The 20,188-nt window shown below is 37.4% G+C and overlaps 1 protein-coding gene across 8 annotated transcripts in view; it reads right to left on the bottom strand.

Annotated features, from left to right (window-relative positions):
• Positions 1–2,713: 2,713 nt before the first annotated feature.
• Positions 2,714–20,188, bottom strand: part of ZNF518A (zinc finger protein 518A) — a 36,520-nt gene continuing 19,045 nt past the window's right edge. For 6 of the 8 annotated variants that reach the window (XM_029932302.1, XM_029932303.1, XM_029932305.1 and 3 more), the window contains exons 4-6: positions 19,988–20,037; positions 19,346–19,469; positions 12,627–19,199 (exon numbers count right to left, since the gene is read on the bottom strand). In XM_029932302.1, coding sequence (XP_029788162.1) covers positions 14,623–19,077 — 4,455 coding nt within the window. In that variant the 5' untranslated portion in view covers positions 19,078–19,199; positions 19,346–19,469; positions 19,988–20,037 and the 3' untranslated portion in view covers positions 12,627–14,622. Of the gene's footprint in view, positions 2,782–3,767; positions 3,871–12,626; positions 19,200–19,345; positions 19,470–19,987; positions 20,038–20,188 lie in introns of those variants that run through there. The other 2 variants (XR_003905671.1, XM_029932299.1) reach the window with 2 other exon arrangements.

Genomic DNA, 20,188 nt, shown 5'->3' with positions numbered 1-20,188 from the left:
ATTTACATAAAGTTGATACTAATATTCTCATATAATCCTTTTAAAGTCTGTGGGGTCTGTAATAATATCCCCTCTTTCAGTCCTGATGTTGGAAATATATATCTTCTTATTTTCTTCAGTCCAACTAAAGGTTTATCATTTTTATATTCTTTCCAAAGAACCAAGTTTTGTTTTCATTAATATTCTCTATTTGTCTGTTTTCTATTCACTGATTTCCACAGATACCTTTATTATTTCCTTCCTTCTACTTATTTTAGGTTTAACTTGCTCTTCTTTTTTTTTTAATTTTTTTAAGTTTTTAATATTTATTTTTGAGAGATAGAGAGAGACAGTGTGAGGAGGGAAGGGTCAGAGAGAAAGGGAGATATAGACTCTGAAGCAGGCTCCAGGCTCTGAGCCCGATGCGGGGCTTGAACCCACGAACCGAGAGATCATGACCTGAGCCAAAGCCAGATGCTTAACCAACTGAGCCACCCAGGTGAACCCTAACTTCCTCTTCTTTACATGCTTTCTTAAGATGGAAGCTTACATAATTGAGTTTAAACCTTTATTATTTCCTATTATTTAAAGCTGAAAATTTCCCTCCAAGCACAGCTTCAGAACAAATTTTAATACAGTTTTATCAGTTTCAGTCACTTTAAAACATTTTCAAATTTCCATTGTGATTTTTTTCTTTAAATTATTGGTTGATCAGGGAAGTGTTAATTTCTGAATATCTGATGACTTTCCAAATCTTCTTCTGAGATAGATTTCTGATTTAATTCTGTTGCAGACAGAAAATACAATCTGCATGAATTGAATTCTTTAAATTTATTGAAAATAAGAATTATCTAGTGTCCCATGCAGTCCCCCAGCAGTATTCTCCTGCACAGTCTCAAGCAACCATATATTATCAAGGACAGACCTGTCCAACTGTCTATGGTGTGACATCACCCTTTTCACAGACAACTCCACCAATTGTACAGAGCTATGCCCAACCAAGTCTTCAGTATATCCAGGGACAGCAGATTTTCACAGCTCACCCACAAGGCGTGGTGGTACAGCCAGCCGCAGCTGTGACCACGATAGTCACACCAGGACAGCCTCAGGCCCTACAGCCGCCTGAAATGGTAGTGACAAATAATCTTCTGGATCTGCCACCCCCATCTCCTCCCAAACCAAAAACCATTGTCTTACCTCCCAACTGGAAGACAGCACGAGATCCAGAAGGGAAGATTTATTACTACCATGTGATCACAAGACAGACTCAGTGGGATCCTCCTACTTGGGAAAGCCCAGGAGATGATGCCAGCCTTGAGCATGAAGCTGAGATGGACCTGGGGACCCCAACATATGATGAAAACCCCATGAAGACATCAAAAAAACCTAAGACCGCAGAAGCAGACACCTCCAGTGAGCTGGCTAAGAAAAGCAAAGAAGTATTCAGGAAAGAGATGTCCCAGTTCATTGTCCAGTGCCTGAACCCTTACCGGACACCTGACTGCAAAGTGGGAAGAATCACCACAACTGAAGACTTCAAACACCTAGCTCGCAAGCTGACACATGGCGTTATGAATAAGGAGCTGAAGTACTGTAAGAACCCTGAGGACCTGGAGTGCAATGAGAATGTGAAACACAAAACCAAGGAGTATATTAAGAAGTACATGCAGAAGTTTGGGGCTGTTTACAAACCCAAAGAGGACACTGAATTAGAGTGACTGGTGGGGCTAGGGTGGGAGGACAGGCGAGCAGGTAGGACAGACTCGGGAGAAGAAACCCTGTGGCCCGCCGCCCCACCCCTCTGTCAGGGCCTTGCTACTGGTGACGCACGGCCCTGGGGAATTCAGACCTGCAGGTTTCAACTGAAAGCCACGAAAACGAGCTCCATCTACAAGTGATCCCTGGTCACTAGCTGCTGGGGTGTGTCTGGAGCCCAGACACAAGGTACTGCTGTACCTTGTAAAAAAGGTACAGGATAGAGTGTTCTATAAATGTCATTTAGCTCAAGTTGATTGGTGTTGTTGCTTTTATGTTCTTAGTGATCTGATTTTTTTTTTTTTTTTGCCTAATTGTTCTATCAGGTACTAAGACAGAGAGTTGAAATATCTAACTATAATTGTGGATTTGTAGATTTCTCTTAGTAATTCTGTCCGTTTGGGTTCATATATTTTGAAGCTTTTTTATTATGTGCATAGGCCTTTAGAACTATTGTGTCTTCTTAATGAACAGATCTTTTTATCCCTAGGTGTTGTTTTTTGTTTTGTTTTGTTTTGCTTTCAAGTCTATACATTTTTTCCTAATAATTTCTGACTTTAAATGGGAATGCTTATATCATTTATATGTAATGTAATTTGTGTTATGATGGGGCTTCAATCTACTATCTCTATTTGTTTTTCATATTATCTCACCTATTTTTCCTCTCTCATTTTCCTTGCCTTCTGGTGGGTTGAGCTTCTTTTTAAATCCATTCTTTCTATCTTGATCATTGACTTATTATCTATATTTCTTTGTTCTTTTCAATGGTTGTTCTAGTGTTAACAATATACATTTTTTACTTATAATTTATCTTCAAGTACAATAGTGTATCTCCACTTCCCCTTCCCTGCCTTTGTGCTACCGTTATACATTTTACTTCTACATATTATAAACACAATGTTTTTTGCCTTAAATATTTAATTCTCCTTAAAAGAACCTAAACAAAGAAGGGAAAGGCTTTTATATTTATTCATTTACTCACCATTTCCAGTGCTCCTAATTCCTTTGTATAGATCAAATATTCATCTGGTGTCATTTTCCTTTCACCTAAAGAGTTTGTAACATTTAAGATAGTGCAATTTTGCTGGTGATGACTTAGTTTAGATTCCTCTCATGTGAAATTGTCTGTTTTGTCTTCATTTCTGAAGAATAATTTTGCTACAGAATTCAAGGATGACTTCTTTTTTCTCTTCAGTACCTTGTATATATCATTCCACTGTCCTCTGGCTTATGTAGCTTCTGATAATAAGTCTGCAGTAATTCTTATCTTTGACTCAGTGTGTAAGGTGTGTTTTTTCTTCTCTGGCCACTCTTAACATTTTCTTTTTGTCACTTGTGATTATGAGAATGTGATTATGATGTGTCTTGGCATGGTTTTCTTTGCTCTTTTCCTGCTTGAGCTTCATGTTACTTCTTCATGTATGTTGGGATTTACAATTTTCATCAAATTTAGGGAAAATTTTTCAATCATTACTCCTTTAAATATTTTGTCTGTCCTTCTCCTTCCCTTCTAGGACTCCAGGGACATGAATGTCACACTTCTTGACTTTACCCCAGTGTGGCAGTCTGAAGATGTACTGCTTATATCTCCCATTAAGAAAAAACTTGGCATTCAGTTGTGAGGAATGCAATTTGTTGACAACCTTCAGCTGTTAATTCCTTTAAACTCTGCCTTGGGTTTTGAGCCAAGTCTTTGCTCTCCCTAGACATCTTCAATCTGGCCATTTCTGCCCAACATGGAACTCCTGTAATAGAAAGTCTTTGACCTAATACACTCACTGAGTTGGCTGACTTTATCAGCAACGCATGGCAGTCTGAGGTTTTCTATACCAATCCTGCTTCCACTCACAAACCCTTTTCTTTCACCAGAGTCTGTACTATAGTTTCAAGGCTTTTCTTACCCAGTCTTGCTCTTTCCCCTTTAATTTTTCCCAAGCATTACTGCTCATAAACCTCTTGCCCTCCAAACTCAGCATCTGACCCAACTGACAGAATTGGTACTAGGAGTCCAAGAAAGTAGTAAGATTACTCACCACTAGATTACTCACCACCCAGCTGGCAGTGAGGACCCCATCTTGTGGATATTTGAGGCATGGACTATGCCTGGTACAAAGTAGCAACTTGATTGCCAATCTCCTGCAGTAAGAGAGAAGAAAAAGCTGAAAACTAAACTCAAGATTTAATAAAGTTGCTGAAATTCAAAGATAATTTAATTCCAAACCAAGACAGATCTGTTATGCCAGTGTCAGAGACCTAGCTCAGAAAACCTGGGACCCTGACAGATGGGGTGAGTATATCTGGTGATGAATGGTAGTGAATTCATTGTTGGTTTTGAATGCCAGCAACTATTTGGCTTTTCAGAATCCTCTAAACCTTCAGAGTCCGCAGAGGTGCACCTCTCATTAAGAACTATGACTCTGTCTGTGTAGGAAGGCGCTGCAAAGACCGCTCCCCTGTAAGACAACAGAAATTTCCTTTAGGATATGCCCCATCTTCTGCTCTGGCTGCTAGACCAATAACTAAAGTTATTTTGCAGCATGAACCAGCTATGGATGGACGAGGCCTGCTGAGGGAAGAAAAGAATAAACTCTGGAGGAGATTAAAGATTAGGCACCACGTTCTGGCAGGAGCTGAAGGGAGTACCATAGAACCAGATTTTGAGAATTCTTGAGCAAAGGAACCAGAATATAAGATAAGAAATCATTTATTAACTTAAGGACACTTCTCAGGGTACAGAATTTAACACCCTGGCAAGACACCTAAGGGTGCAAATTCGCTGGGTGGCTCCTGCAAGACTAGAGAAAGTGATGGCCTTTACTGACTGAGGTTGAAATGTCTGAATTGCTATGAACGATAGTGGAGACAAAAGTTAAGACTCAGGAAAGTAAGCATGCCAGAGTGGATATACAGAGGGCAGAAAACCCACCAGAAAATTATGTTCCAGGGAATAAGTATGTTCACCAAGGTCATGAGAAATGCACTGGTAAGGGGGTGCCTGGGTGGCTCAGTCAGTTAAGCGTCCAACTGGTTCAGGTCATCACCTTTTGGTTTATGAGTTTGAGTCCCATGCTGGGCTCTGTGCTGACAGCTCAGAGTCTGGAGCCTGTTTTGGATTCTGTGTCTCCCTCTCTCTCTGCCCCTCTCCTGCTTATGCTCACGCGCACGCTCGCTCTCTCTGTCTCTCTCTCTCTTTCCCCCCACTTCAAAAATAAATAAACATTAAAATAGAAAGGAAAGAAAAGAAGAGAATAGAAAAGTAAGAAAGGAAAAGGAATGCACTGGTAAGAGGGATCAAACCCCATGTCAGGCTCTGTGCTGAGGTTAGAGCCTGCTTGGGATTCTCTCTCCCCCTCCTCGCCCCTCTTGCACTTGCTCTTCTCTAAAAACCAAACCAAACCAAACAAAAAAATAAACCTCTATACCCATAAGCAGACACTCTCTGTTCTCCATAAATCCCCATCATACTTCACTTCTAATCTATTATGTCTCTATAAACTGGCATACTCTTAATGTTTCATAGGAATGGAAATCATATAATATGTGGTCCTTTGTGACTGCCTTCTTTCATGTAGCATGTTCTCAAGGTTCATCCATGCTATAGTATGTGCCAGTACATTTCTTTTTATCTCTAAATAATATATAATACAGATATACCATATTTTGTTTTTCATACATCAGTTGAGAACATTTGAGTTGTTTTCCACTTTTTGACTCTTGTGGATTATACCACTCTAAACACTTATGTAAGTTTTTGAATGAATGTCATCATTTCCTTTGGGTACATATCTAGAAATGGAATTGCTACATCATGTGGTAAGATATTTAACAGTTTCAGGAATGCCCAACTATTTTCCAAAGCACCACTTTCAGTTCTGACCAAAATGTATGAGAGTTTCAGTTTTGCTACATAGTCCCCAGCACTGGTTATTGTCTTTTTGATTATCCCCATTTTAAAGAGTGTGAAGTACTATCTTATTGTGGTTTTGATTTGCGTTTCCTTAATGACTAAAGAGGTTAAGCATATATTCATGTGGTTATTAGTTGTGTATCTTCTTGGAAGAAATACCTATTCAAATGCTTTGACCATTTTTAAATGTTGTCTTTTTATTGAATTACAATCATTTTAACATATTTTGGGTACATTTCCCACATTAGATATGTGATTTGAAAATATTTTCTTCCATTCTGTGAGTTTTCTTTTCACTTTCTTGAGTTCTTTGAAACTCAATTTTTTCATTTTAATGAATCCCAATTTATCTACTTTTTCTTTACTGTGTTCTTGGTGTCTTATTTAAGAAACTATAACCCAAGGTCACAGAGATTTATAGCTACGTTTCTAATTATTTTTATAGTTTTATTTCTAACATGTAGGTCTTGGATCCATTTTGAGTTAACTTTTATGTATGATAGGAGGTAGGTTTACAAATGCATTCTTTTGCACATAGATATCCAGTTGTTTCAGGAACATTTGTTAAAGGATTATTCTTCCCACATTGAAATGTCTTGGCTTTCTTGTCAAAAATCAATTGACCGTAAATATATGGGGTTTATTTCTGGACTCTCAATTCTATTCCATTGACCTGTATGTTTATTATGTCAGCACTAAAGAGTCTTGATTACGGTAGCTTTGTAGAAGTTTTGAAATGGAAAAGTACGTTTTCCAACTTTATTCTTCTCTTCACAATTGTTTTAGCTATTGGTTATTCTGAATGCCCTGCATTTTCACATGAATTTTAGAATCAGTTTGTCAATTTCTGTAGCCTGGCAGCTGGAATTGTGGCAGGAATTGCATTGAATCTGTGTATCAATTTGGGGAATCTTCCCATCTTAACAATATTAAGTCTTCCAGTTCATGAACATAGGATGGCTGTACATTTATTTAGATCTTCTTTAATTTTTTTCAACAATGACTTACAGTTTCAGTGTAAAAGTCTTTCATTTCTTTTGCCAAATCTATTTTTATTCCTTTAGATGACACTATAAATGGGATTTCCCCCCCTCAATTTCTTTTAGAGTTGTTAACTGCTAACATATGGAAGTAGAATTAATTTTTTATAGATCTTGTATTCTGCACCCTTGCTGATCTCATATATATTGATTATAAAATTTTTAGTGGATTCCTTAGGATTTCTCACATATAAGACCATGTCATTTAAAATTATAGATATTTTTAATTCTTCCTTTCCTATCTGGATGTTTTTTTTTTATTTGCCTAATTGCCCTGACTAGAACAACCAGTACAATGTTTAATAGAAACTGTGAGAGAGGACATCCTTCCTTGTTCCTGATTTTAAGGGGGAACTTTTCAGTCTTTCACATTTAAATGTGATGTTAGCCGTTGCCCTGAAGATAAAAGTCTGATGTCTGACAATAGACAGAACAGATGTCAATCACAAAGAATTACAATCATTTGTTTTGACTAGTCTGGTGGTTTCCTGGAAGACTGGTTTTTGTCTGACTTGAAGCTTGCCTGGAGCTAAAGCTGCTACCTAGGGCCGAAGTTGAAACATTAACAGGCCAATGTTTCCGTTACTACTGCCTGAGGTGATAGATAACATTTGAGGCAATCAACAGACTCATCAAAAAGCTAGGGAGGATGAGCTGGAAAATGAGATGTCCATAAGGCATCCGTAAAGTTACAACATATTCCCAAGAATCTAGAAGACAAACATGCATGGTCAGGGCTGTGTGTGTGCTAACAAAGGCCCCGAGAAGGCCCAAAACTGTCATCTCTGACTAACCTGGAAGCTCTGTCAAAGCAGCGGAGGCTAAAGCAGAGTTGAAAACTGTCTGGCTCAGTGTTGGAGACGCACCACAAAAACCGAGTCCCTGACAAACACTCGGGGTGCTTTTCCATTTTCTGTGTTTAAGGAAATCTCTGTCCAATCATTAGCTGACCATTAAGCTAACATAACAGATACTTCAGTGGCCACACATGACAAAGAATACAGAATTTACAAAACTAATTCTGAAAAATTACAAGACAACAACTATAACAAGCAGCAACAAAAACAAACCCTGGGATGGAAGAGGGGGCAGACAATCTGATTTTCAGAGTTGCCACATTATAATATTTTAAATGTTATGTTTTCAACAAAAAATTACAAGGTTATGCAAAGAAAGAAAAAAATACGGCCCATACACAGGGGGAAAAGCAGTCAATATAAATTCTGAGAAAGCCCAGTCATTGGATTTTCTAAGCAAAGACTTTAATGAAACCATATTTAAAGAATAAAAGGAAAGTAAGTATGTCTCAACCAAATAGAGAATATGACCAGACAGAAATTGTAAAAAGAACTTTTAATTCTATAACTTTCGATTGTAGAGTTGAGAAGTAATAACTGAAATGAAAATGTCACTTGAGAGGCTCAGCAACAAATTCAGGCTGGCAAAAGAGAGAATCTATAAACTTAAAGATAGATCAATTGACACTGTTCAGTTTGAGGAATAGCAAAAAAAGATGAAGAAAAATGGAGAGAGCCTAAGAAACAGAGCCAACAAGCAAAATGTATATACATAATGTGAGTCTCAGGAGAAGAAAAAGAAAGCATCGAAAAGAATATTTGAAGAAAACTCCCCAGATCTGTTGGAAAATATTAATCTACAAACCCATGAAACTCCAGGAACTCCAAGTTCTCAAACATATGTATACCAAGACATACTATAATCAAATTATTAAAAAAAAAAGGGAGGGAGTATCTTGAAAGCAGCAAGAGAGAAGTGACTCCTCACATAAAACGTCCTCAGTAAGATTAACGGCTGACTTCTCTACAGAAACCATGGAGGCAGAAGCAGTGAGATGACATAGTCAAGGTGCTGAATGGAAAACTGCAAACCAGTTCCACAGTCAGCAGAACTATCCTTCAAAGGGGGAGGGAAAAACTTAAGACATTCCCAGATAAACATTGCCAGCAGACCTGTCCTACAAAAAAATACCAAAGGCTGAAAGGACATCAGAGAGTAACTCAAACCCATACAAAGACATGCAGAACTGATCATGGTAATTATAAAACACAGTAAATGTAGTTTTTAACTTCTTTTCCTCTCAAATTCTGCAGTGTAAGGAGAATCAGGGCAGGCCACGACGCTTACTGTGCAAGTCATCCTTTCCTACACAGCTGTATTGCAAGAGATCTGCTCTGGTGGGCTTGGCATCCAAATGGCAGCTCCTATCTCTCCTAGCTTTCTGGGGTCAGAAGAGCTTTTCTGTGTACATTCAGCGGTTGATGAACATTAGCAGATCCCATCCTCCCTGGTTCTGGGCTACAGAAGGTCCATACTGAGAGGTGATAGAAGATGGTCTTCCATGCCCTTCGCTAGCCCCTGACACAGCCACTCTGCAGGGAGGAACTAGGAGACATTGAAAAAAGAGCCAGTTTCCCATACTCCACCCCACCCCACCCCAACATGCTCCATAGCACAAAGGCACAGGGGTTCTGTTCAGGGGAAGGTTTGAGTGAAATACTTCCCATTACCAGGGGCCTGACTACCTGGAACAGATCTGAGCAGGTACTAACTGCTAATGTTAAAAAATAAGTGTTGAAAACAATAGAACAATCAGCTAGCAATAAATGGAGGCTAAGAGTTGCTAGAGTTTATGTTCAAGGCTGCAGCCACTTAGGAGCAACCAGAGGGAGACTATCTGGGCTACAGGTCCCTGACAGAATGTAGGGCAAAACTTGTTAACTCCCGAGATAGTCAAGGCAGACTCCAAGCCCCACACGGATCCAGTGGTGATGGGTGTAAATCTCCCTAAGTCAAGGGGCTTAAGCACAACCTCTTATTAATTAGTGGCTGATCATAAAATGATACTGACTCAGAAGCAACCCCTGGGAAGTCAATCTTAAAAATGAGGGAGAAACAAGTTGAGCAGTAACATCAGAGACTGCACACTGTGAAGGGATATAACCTTCATGATTAGTCCAGCCAGCTCACTAAGTAAAACTAAGCCCAGATGGAGAGGAGACTTACTATCCAGAGAACCTTCAATATGTGACCTAAAATGTCCTGTTTTCAACACATTATGAGACATTTAAAGAGACAGGAAAGTATGACACACGGGCAAAAGCAGGCAATAGAAACTTCCTTTGAGGGATACCAGATGTAGGGTGTTAGGCAGCAATTATAAACCACCAACTAACTGGCTGTCATCTCCACTGGGTATAAGCCTTTTGTGGGACACCGTGTGGAAAATGGGACCTACCAAACAGGAATATATTTAAGCTTATACCAGAGACACTGTGTATCTCTCAGGTTTTGTGGATCCTTCAGCAGCTTCACACAACTGTTAAATTTATTATTTTGTGGCTCTTACTATAAATGGGTCTTCTTTTATTATTTTGCACTTGATTACTATTAAGAGTCCAGAAAAGCTAATTTTCAGTGTACTCCTTAGGATTTTCAAAATATTGAAATGAAGTCACTTGTAAAAAGTATTTTGGACTCTATCCAAGTTTTTCATTTTGCTTTCCTGTCTTTTGACATTAGCAATAACTCATGAAATAATTGATAACAGGCACCTTAACTAAAAAAAGCAATTTTGGTCACAAACTGAACATTACCTTCACTTTTGGTTATAGGACTCTGAAGTATTTTAAGGAAAAATTCTAAAATACTAAAAATGACTTAACTAGGAATGAGTATTTTTACGTAACTACATTCTTGGCATTGACTGAAATAAAATCATGATTTTTGAAATTGATGTACATATTAACATTCTTTCTATACTTTTCACTCAAGCATTTACAATGTCACGATAATAATATGTATTTTTTAAAGAAAGAAGATTCTTAAATTGGGGGCACTTATTAACAGAAGCTGAAAAGACAGAACTAAAAACAAATAATTCAAAGAAGAGTTTATCAAACACCTCTTCCAAGATATTGATTACTTCTCAACTGTACAATTAAGAGTACACCTAAACCAATGAACACTAAAATCAACCAAGCTGATCCTATTTCAACTCTGCATTATAGGGAAATTTTGCTGCTAATGCACATTCTTAACTAGCAACAAATAATGCCGTGCAAATTCCCCCAGCAAGTTTCATCAGATAAGATCCTGAATGGAGTCAAGGTACTTTGCGGAAAATAAGAATGCTAGCAAACTGCTAAAGTAAGGAACAGAGCCAATACCCCAGTAGAAATGGGACATATCCCAAGCTAAATAAGCAGATGTCGATGGTGAAAACTAAAAACAAAAACAAAAAATACAACGGAAAAAATCAGTAAATTAGCTGTATGGAATTAATACTGTTTGCACCCCACGTCCATTCTCCCCCATCCCAAGAATCGTATTACTTAACAGTAATACTCAAATCACTTAAAGAACTGGTATTTCTCACCTAACCTGCACATAAATTCTCACAGAAACTGTTTGATCTCATTTTTAAACACTCCATAAGTTACATTACCCTTTGCACATAGATGACCTGTCTATTTTACCCACTAATCCTTTTCATTATTTACATTCCCTTCATTTAAAATTTTTTTAATGTTTATTTCTTTTTGAGACAAAGAGAGACAGAGTGCGAACAAGAGAGGAGCAGAGAGAGAGGGAGACAGAGTCTGATACAGGCTCCAGGCTCTGAGCTGTCAGCACAGAACTCGATACTGGGCTCAAATCCACAAACTGCCAGACCATGACCTGAGCTGAAGTGGACGTTTAACCGACCAAGCCACCCAGGTGCCCCTCCCTTCACTTTTAAACACATCTACATTGGTAACTTTAAATGCACATTTTAGTTTTTATATTTTGTAACTTTTATACAGCTTGTGTACATCACAAAAAGACTGCACCAAGTTTGTTTCTAACTTTAAAACTCCACTCTAAGAGCAGACTTTTGAGAGAACTAAAGCACAGGTTAGTGAATGGTTTGGTGGGCCAAATTTAGCTCATGGCTCATTTAAGAAGTTATGACAGAGACTAAATGGACTACAAAGCCTAAGTTATTTACTACCTTAACTTACCCTTTACTGATAAACTTTGCTGGCCCCGTAACAAAATCACAATTTTTCATTAAAAAAATACATATGTATGTATATGTATCACATTTCAATACACTGAGTGCTTAGTAATATAGAAAGGTAGGTATACTCTTTGAAAGTTAAACTATTTTTTCAATCGAATGCCAGATAGAGAGGCCCATTTCCATGGAGGTGGACAAGTAGGAAAAACTGAAACAAATTCCTGACCAAGAAGTTGGATTGCAAAAATAAAACCCTTCCACAGTTGCAGTCACAACCTCAAACTACTGGATGTTCCTATTTTAGGGAACAATCTTTAGTTCAGTTTCAACTAGGAGAAAAGAAAGAATGGAGGGTTTTGATTTGCATTTTCCACTCTGGCAACAGAGAGATTCCGAGGAAGTATGTCTTCTTCAGAATAACCTAACAAATCAGAAAAGCGGCTAACTAGAGTATCTGGAACATGAAGCTTTTTAAAATTACTTTTAAAACGTTTAGGCAAAAAGTATGTATCACAACATTAGATAGATTTTTACTGGCATGGCTATTCCAAAATGTATTTTTATAATCCTGGAAAGATTGGCATGATAGTTGCTGCTCTCTTCTGTATTCATGGAAGGCAATGAGTTAGAATGTATCTACCCAAAACAGCAGAATATTTCAATTTTATTGCTGTTAGGGTACTGAAGAGCATAAGTCTCTCTGATTTTCCTCATCAGCATAATTATAGTAACTTTATGGTAAATGTTACCCTTCTCAAACAAAATTTCAAAATTTCATCTATGATTCTGGGGGGAAAAATCCACACTTTATTTGACATAGTTCCCTAGCATAAAAGAAAACAAACTTTTTTGAAATAGAAGTATTTCCCATTAGAATGAAATTCTCACTTGACTTCAGTACAGTAAAAAAAAAAAAATTACTGTGTAAACACAAACTTAAGATAAATTTAATTGAAGAAAATGTTCATTACAGAAATTAACAATGCTTATCATTCTTTAAACACCATATACATTATTAATATATACCGTATATTTCCAATCAACTCCATTCTGAGGCTCAATTTAAGAAACACAATTGTAACAGGTTTATACAAAAAATACTTCACTAGGAAAGTAGACAAACTGCACAAAAAAAGTACATGTATAATGTGCATAGCAAGATAGCTTGAAGCATCTATGTATGGCTTTCTTTAAAATAAAACTTTTGGGGAAATGGGCCCATTTGGGACCTGCTGTTACAGTTGACATATGTAAACTGTTTCACATCTTTTAGGCACTTGCTAACAATAGTGTTCAATCCCTGAAAAATGAATTTACCCAAAAAAAATTACATCTAAAATAAAAACCAAGAAAATAACATGGGTAAAGTCTTACATATTCCTTTTAAATTAAACAACCAGTTTTATTAGTGCATGCACAGAACTAAATGGAAAGAAAATAAACTTTTTATGTCAAAAATTTTCTGTGCAAAATTTACATAACAAACTGAAAGGTACAAAAATATGTACAGGTTTAAATTCTTTCTTATATACAGAAAAGAAGCCCTGAAGTTTTCAGTCAATGAAAATGTTGTAACACTTGTAGTAACAATATAACAAAAATTATACAGTAATTTAATACAAGAAGCTCCATTATCCAATGATCCAACAAAACTTGATCCAAACTTACATGGTGAAGTTTCAGTCAATTATTCTTTTGTTGTCATGAAAATATTCATTTTAACACTCTACATGCTGGGCACATCCCCTAGGAATCTGTCCTGAAATTTTATGCACTGTCACTGAATCCACTATTAATGCTTCTTCTTTTCAACTGCCAACAAGCAGTAAATAATCTGCTTTGGGTTGTCAATCATACTGAAAAGGTGCTAACAAAAATGGTTTGTCCCAAAGTGTACATGTTCAGACACCTAATAGTAATTTAACAGCAAAAATCTGATATGCTTTGCTAATCTTGTTTCAAAACATAGTTTGTGTAGAATAATTTTTAATTTTCGAGAAAATCCATTTCCTTGGAATTGCTTCTATGGTCCACTTTTTAAACAGATGGCAACCAAGTCAAAAATGGGCCATTTGGTTTATGAGGGACAAACAACTTAAATCAAATAAGCATAGTTCTGTGCAAGAGAATCACTGGAGATTATCATCAAATTCAGAAAAATGTTCAAGCTTTTTCACTAGACTTCAAACTAGGCCAAGAGAGTTTAATTCTTCTTTTGAGGCTTCCCATCTACTGCAGTGCTTGACACAGCCATTTAGAAAAAGAAAATCACCTTTGGGAGGGTATTTCAATCCTTGATGTGGGACACAGAGTGAGAGAAGAAGATTTACTTGTCAAAAACTCTTTTCAAGCATCAAGAGGTATAACTGTAATTAGTTACTCAAAGGAACCTAATACCCTTCCAATCAGCTCTATTTAGCAGATGTAAAGTTAAATTCTTGACTCAAGTTCTCTTACTAGATCTTCACAAATGATGAGGAACTCCGGCAGCTCCCTGGTGAAAGAGCCCGGCCCATCTTCAGAGGAGCTACACCCACCAGACTCCTAAGGCTGGTGGAGAAGGGAGGGAAGGGAGTTGTCAGCCGTTACCCTCTACTCAGAGTCCGTAAATAACTAAACTGGGAAAACTGCTTTATCAAAAATTTTCTTTAGCCCTAACTTCCCAGGAACACACACACAAAAAAACTAAATCAAGGTACATTTGTGTTGTGATTAGTTTCCTTCAAAACTTCTGTGTGCAGTGACAGTATTTGCAAATATCACACCTAAAACGTTTTAGTCTCCCATGGAAAGACAGCCTACTTTCCGATGTTCAATTTTAGGTATACACTGAAGTAGGAGATGTCTGCCTTAAGGTAATTTAACCCACTGTTGTCTTCTAAGATGATTTTACTTCTCTTTTCATTGGTAACTACAGTAAATTATTCTAACATATTCCAATCACGAGTAGCTTCCATTAAATGTCTCTGCCCATGACCAGCCCAAGCATCCTGATTGTCAAATACTCTACCACAAAACCAACAGTTAAATTTAGCTTTTGGAACATTTTCAGAGGTAGTTTTCACAATCTGGTAATTGTTTTTGCTGGTCTTTTTGAGGGTTAATTTTAGCACAAATCTTTCTTTCACAGAACTAACAGGTTTAAATGTTTTATGCCTCTTGGAAAAATCATCATAAATTGTTTGTGAAGCATTACCACAAACTGGTTTCAGTAAAGCATCGATAGTTCTATTTGACAATGAAACCTTAAGTACACGGCCATTAAATTTAGCAATAGTTTTCATTACACTTACTACTTCTGGGGCATCTGCATCAGGATGATTCAAAACTACAACTGGCTGGTTCCTCCTAGGACATTTCACAAGTTGTTTGGAACTAAACGGGAAAAGCCGCAAAGTTCTGACTGCATCTTTCGGAAGCCTCGGTCTGCTAAATCCAAACGATTCACGGAGAGCTTCAGGTTTTGCCTTTTCTTTACACTTTCTATGTAATGTTGCTTTTTTTCTTGGAGGTTCCTGGTAACTATTCCTACACTTTCGTTTACAGTTCCTGTTTCTAGGTACAAAAGCAGTTTCAGAATCCTTACTTCCTACATGGGTTTTTATTTTGGAAGTCTTTTTTCTATTGAAGCTTCTTTCAATTGTACAATTCGTTTTACACCTTAATACCCTGGTGTTTGAACGGTCAGTGAAACACACGGGTTCCTCGGAAGATTCTGGGCCTGTTGCAGTAGAAGTTATCACAATTTCATTTGCTGGCATCATATCATCTAGTAAGAAGGGTAAAGCATCTCTAGAAGATTCTGGCTCTCTCTGCTCTCCTCCTGTAGTCTGATTAGGTGGTACCTTGTCTTTCTGCAATGAGGATGCAGAATTGTTTACAGACAGATTGTTAGCAGCAGTCATATTTAAAACAGGGTTAAAAATTTTCAGCAATATTTTCTGTGGTGTTCCTTCAGGTTTCTTTGGCTGCATGGTTTGATAATACATACTATTTTGGACTAATTTAGGCTTAAGCAGCTCAGTCTTATTTGGCATCACACATTTTAAAAAAACAGCTTGTTTGCCATCAGGCAAGAGGGTATAAAGAGGTGATTTGGGAAAAATCTCGTTCTGCTGTTTTACTGATTCCAAGATATTCAGCTTGGTGCCCTGGTGCTCAGAAGCTACATTAGGAGTAGGAACAGCTTTCACTGAAGAACTTGCTGATGTTTTAATAATGTAAGGGCCTTTTAATGGCAAAGTATTTTCGGAGCTACTTTTCATGCTCAAACAACTGCCAATGCTGGAACAAAGTGCAGGTGTCAGACAATTACTGTTTGGTTCCACCTTTAAAAAGGGTGTTCTGCAAGGCTCCTTAGCTGTAGTTCCACAAGCTTGAGCACTCTCAGTTTTGACAGTGGAAACACCTTCAAGTTTCCTATGATTAAAAGTTAAAATCATCCCAGGTTTCTTGTTTAAAAGAAGAGAAGTGGGTACACCTTGTGTATTAACCAACGGAAGCGGTCTTCCTGAAACAACATGTAATCCAGGCTTGTTAGCAATGTGCAGTGGTACAAAAAAGCCTTTTGGAGTCTGAACAAATATAGCTTTTTTGGGTTCTGAATTGAGAAGGGGGCTCTGCCTGTATAAAGAACCTAAATTTTGTGTAGTGGCTCGCATTTTATCTTTTACAAGCTGCTGTGTTATTATTGCATCTGACTGAGTCTTAAGTAATGTGCCAATACCTGAAATTCTAGGTGTCTTTTCTGAATCTCTTACATCTTGTGATATTGACAGATTTTGTTTTTCTTTTCCACTACACTTTAAATTCAGATCATTTGCAGGCATATTAATCCCTATATTACCAGATGAAATTGGGAAGAGGCCTTGTACTTTGAAGTCTGCTGAAGATTCAACTATTTTACCTTCTCCCTCAGGTCTCTGAAATGACTGGTCACAATGAAGTGGCAGGCCTTTTTCTGGAGTCTTACTAGAGTCCTGTTTTACTTCAGATTTTGTTTTTAATCCATCCTGAAGTAACTGATTTACTTCAGGTGGCAAAAATTCTGATGCCTGTTGGCTGTGGAGAGAGAAAACAGATGTGATCCTAGGCATCATAGGTGATTCAACATTAGAAATGTCATCCCACTTAGATTTTTCAGTCATGTTCTCCAAATTTTCATTTTCATTAGTGAATAAGTTCTGTCCATCAATGCTTTGTCCTTTTTCTAACACACATTGTTCTTCCATTTCAGTTTTCATTTTTAAAGTTCCATCTTTACTGTTTAAAAGGCTTATGGATGTTAACATGCTATCTGGATTTGAGCTCTCCTTCCTCACCAGTGATAAAACTGATTCACTTATTGGTTGTTGAACAATAGTCTTGCTTGACGCAGGTTCCTTCTGAGGGTTTTCACACATTGCTGTTCCTGAAAACCTACAACGTTTATTAGAATTATTTACTTTTGAATAATTATGAAAGGGTAACGACCCTTGGTTGGAAGATTCCACAGGTAACTCAGAGCTGACATAATTAATGCAATAGTTATGCATATCTCCACTGCCGTACGCATTTTGTTTGGGAGTAGAGCTGACTGCATCTGGACTTTTAATGGTAGCACCTGGTATCTCAGGGTGACTCTGGGGAATGTAACTTCCCCATAAGTCAACATTATCTTTTGTTTCAACTTTTGTAGTCAAATTCATTGATGCTGTAACCAATTCTGATTCTGACAAAGGCGGCACACTTTTTTCATCATCTGCCATTTGAAGCATATTACCTGTTTGAGACAGCAAAACCATTTCTTTTCCTGATGTTACTTTCCCTGAAAGTATAGGAGATGAGCACGAAAATGGAGTAGCTGCTTTCATGTAAATGGTATCATTTAACTCAGTTGTTATTCCTGCTAAAAATCCAGTAGTGTCCAGAGTCTGGGGTTGCAAATCAGCAGTACCATCCTTTGCAGCATCTGACTGTGAGCCTGCTGAGTATAAATTTTGTTTACTGGTAGGCAACAATTTTATTACAATATGTTGCTTCCCGTCCACCATCTTAAAACCCATAAAATCAGCACTGTAGTTAGCAGGAATTGTTATTCTATTATTTTTCACCATTAACACTGTAGGTCCTTGTACAGCAGTCCTCAAGAAACCTAGAGTAGAATTTGATCCCTCGTCAGCTCTACTACATTGCCCAGTGGAGAGAAGAGTCGGCTTCTCTGACTCTAACTCAGGTTTACCATTATTCTCACAGTGTCGTCTTTCACCCTTTTCTTCATTTAAATGCTCTTGAATAAGATGGCCCTGGTCTTCAGATTTAGCCTGTGTTTTGTTCAGGATTTTTAGGACTTGAGTGTTTTTTTCTATACTTCTGTCACTTCCATTGTTGACCTTCTTGCGTTTCCAGAATGTCTTCCTTGATGCATCTATTCTGTATCTTTTCAGTATCAGCTTAAGTCCTGCTGAAGTCTTTGCCATCCTTTTATCATATTTGTCTTTTTCCAGTTTTTCTTTCGCATATAAGTGTTCTTTGTGCAAAGTTATAACATGTCTCACGAGGTGCTCTCTCTTGGTGGCCCCATAGCTACAATATTGACAAGTGAAGGGAAATGTACTCGAATGAATGTGAAGGTGCTTCTGAAGCTCTCCTTTGGTAAAACATATATGATGGCATTTACCACATTTATAATGGATTTCATTATGTCTATGAATGTGCTGAACAAATGTGCCAACATCCTGGGTGGAGAATTTGCACTTTTCACATTGAAAATTACCATTTACACAATGTGTGGATGTAAAATGCTTTGTCAAGTCTAGTAAAGTATAGACACTCTCATTGTTACAAATGTCACATTTTACTAAAGTGCTTCTGTGTGTCCGTCTGTGTTGTTTAAATATCTGGAAGTCATTTGCTGAAAAACTGCACATTTCACAAGGATATGAAGGTAATTCACCATGGTGCCACATCTGAAAGTGTTTCTGCAAATCATTTGGGCTATATCGAGTGCTATCTTGGCATTTTAAACAGTTGAAATTCAGTATTTTTGCTGACATTTTTAAACCCTCTTCTTCAACTCTCTCAGACTTATGGAGCAGCATACACTCTTCTACACAGCTTACAGTCTTTATACTGATAGATTTTCTTGCAGTCTGTGGTTGACGCTGAAATAACTTTCTGTATTTGTCAATTTCACGTTTCAAAAAGACTTCATTTGGAATACTTATCTTCGGCAAATCAATTTTCACATTTTTTAGTTCATAATGAAAACTACTTTCTGGAATTTTTGGCCTAAGCACTGATCTAATAGTATCAACTATCTCATTTTTCACATCATAATCTTTTTTTAAAATAGTTTGTTTTTCATCAAAAAATAACTGTTTCTGTTCAGATGGCATGATTTAACAAAAATCTCAATTTCTTTTATCTCTAAAAATTGAAGTTACTTATAATTCAAACAGGAAACAATACTGTGGCGAGACATCTTCAAAATACGAGGATTCTTCCCACATTAACTCACCTGAAATCAAACAAAGAATTGAATTTTCATCACATAAGCATCAGTAAATTTCATTAATTTTAAAGTTCATTTTGATACAAAATAGCAGTGTTGATCAAACACATAAAAGAGATAATAGACTGTGGAGTATTATCAGGACAGCTTACCAAGAAGTGAGAGGTGGAAGCAGAGACGGCGCTGATCAGGAAGTCAGCAGCTACTTGCTACACCTGCAGCTGCTCGCTGGGACGCCAGGCAAGCTTCAACTTCTCTGCACCTCAGGTTCATCATCTAAAGAAAACCACAACTGGATAAGCACCCTTAAGCTCTAAGATTGTTATATAAAACTGATATTACAATCTTTAAACAGGATTTTGAAAATTTTAACAGAGCCATAAAAACTTAAGTTCCGATTACACACATGTACTACTAACTTTCTCACTTCCTTAGCTGACCCTATAGCTACTACTCTGTGAGGCATCCAACAGACTTCCCTCCATATTTTCTATTTCCTTAGTGCCTCAGGGATAACTTATGTTAAAAATAAGTTTCATTTATCTAACAACAACAAAAGGACATTATGTGCTCTTTCAAGTTATCACTACTAAATGGTAAAAACAAAACAAAACAAAACCCGAAAAGGAGTAGCACATTTTGCTGGGGTATGACTAAAGTCTACCTACTACCTTTTTGGTTTCTGACCACCTTGGCTCTTTGTCCCTAGAAGCAAGGTAGATGGGAGCAAGGAAAGCCCCTGACATAGAACAATGCACTCATTACTACCTGCCTCCATTAATTCCAACACTTACTGGTTTGTGTTAATCTAGACAAGTCTCAATCTTTGTCTTCGTTTCTTCATCTATAAAGTGAAAAAAAAATGAGTACTTCCCCTTTCACAGTGTTGTTGTAAAGATTAAATAAGAAAATATATGTAACAGTATCCTGTAAAGTGCAATATAAATTGTAGCTATCATTACTGTGACTACCATGATTGACACATTATGAGTCAA

The sequence above is a fragment of the Suricata suricatta genome, chromosome 2, assembly GCF_006229205.1.
Source record: "Suricata suricatta isolate VVHF042 chromosome 2, meerkat_22Aug2017_6uvM2_HiC, whole genome shotgun sequence".
In the NCBI taxonomy this organism is placed as follows: Eukaryota; Metazoa; Chordata; class Mammalia; order Carnivora; family Herpestidae; genus Suricata; species Suricata suricatta.
The sequence above is the reverse complement of the archived record's forward strand: the minus strand, read 5'-3'. Positions and strand labels throughout refer to the sequence as shown.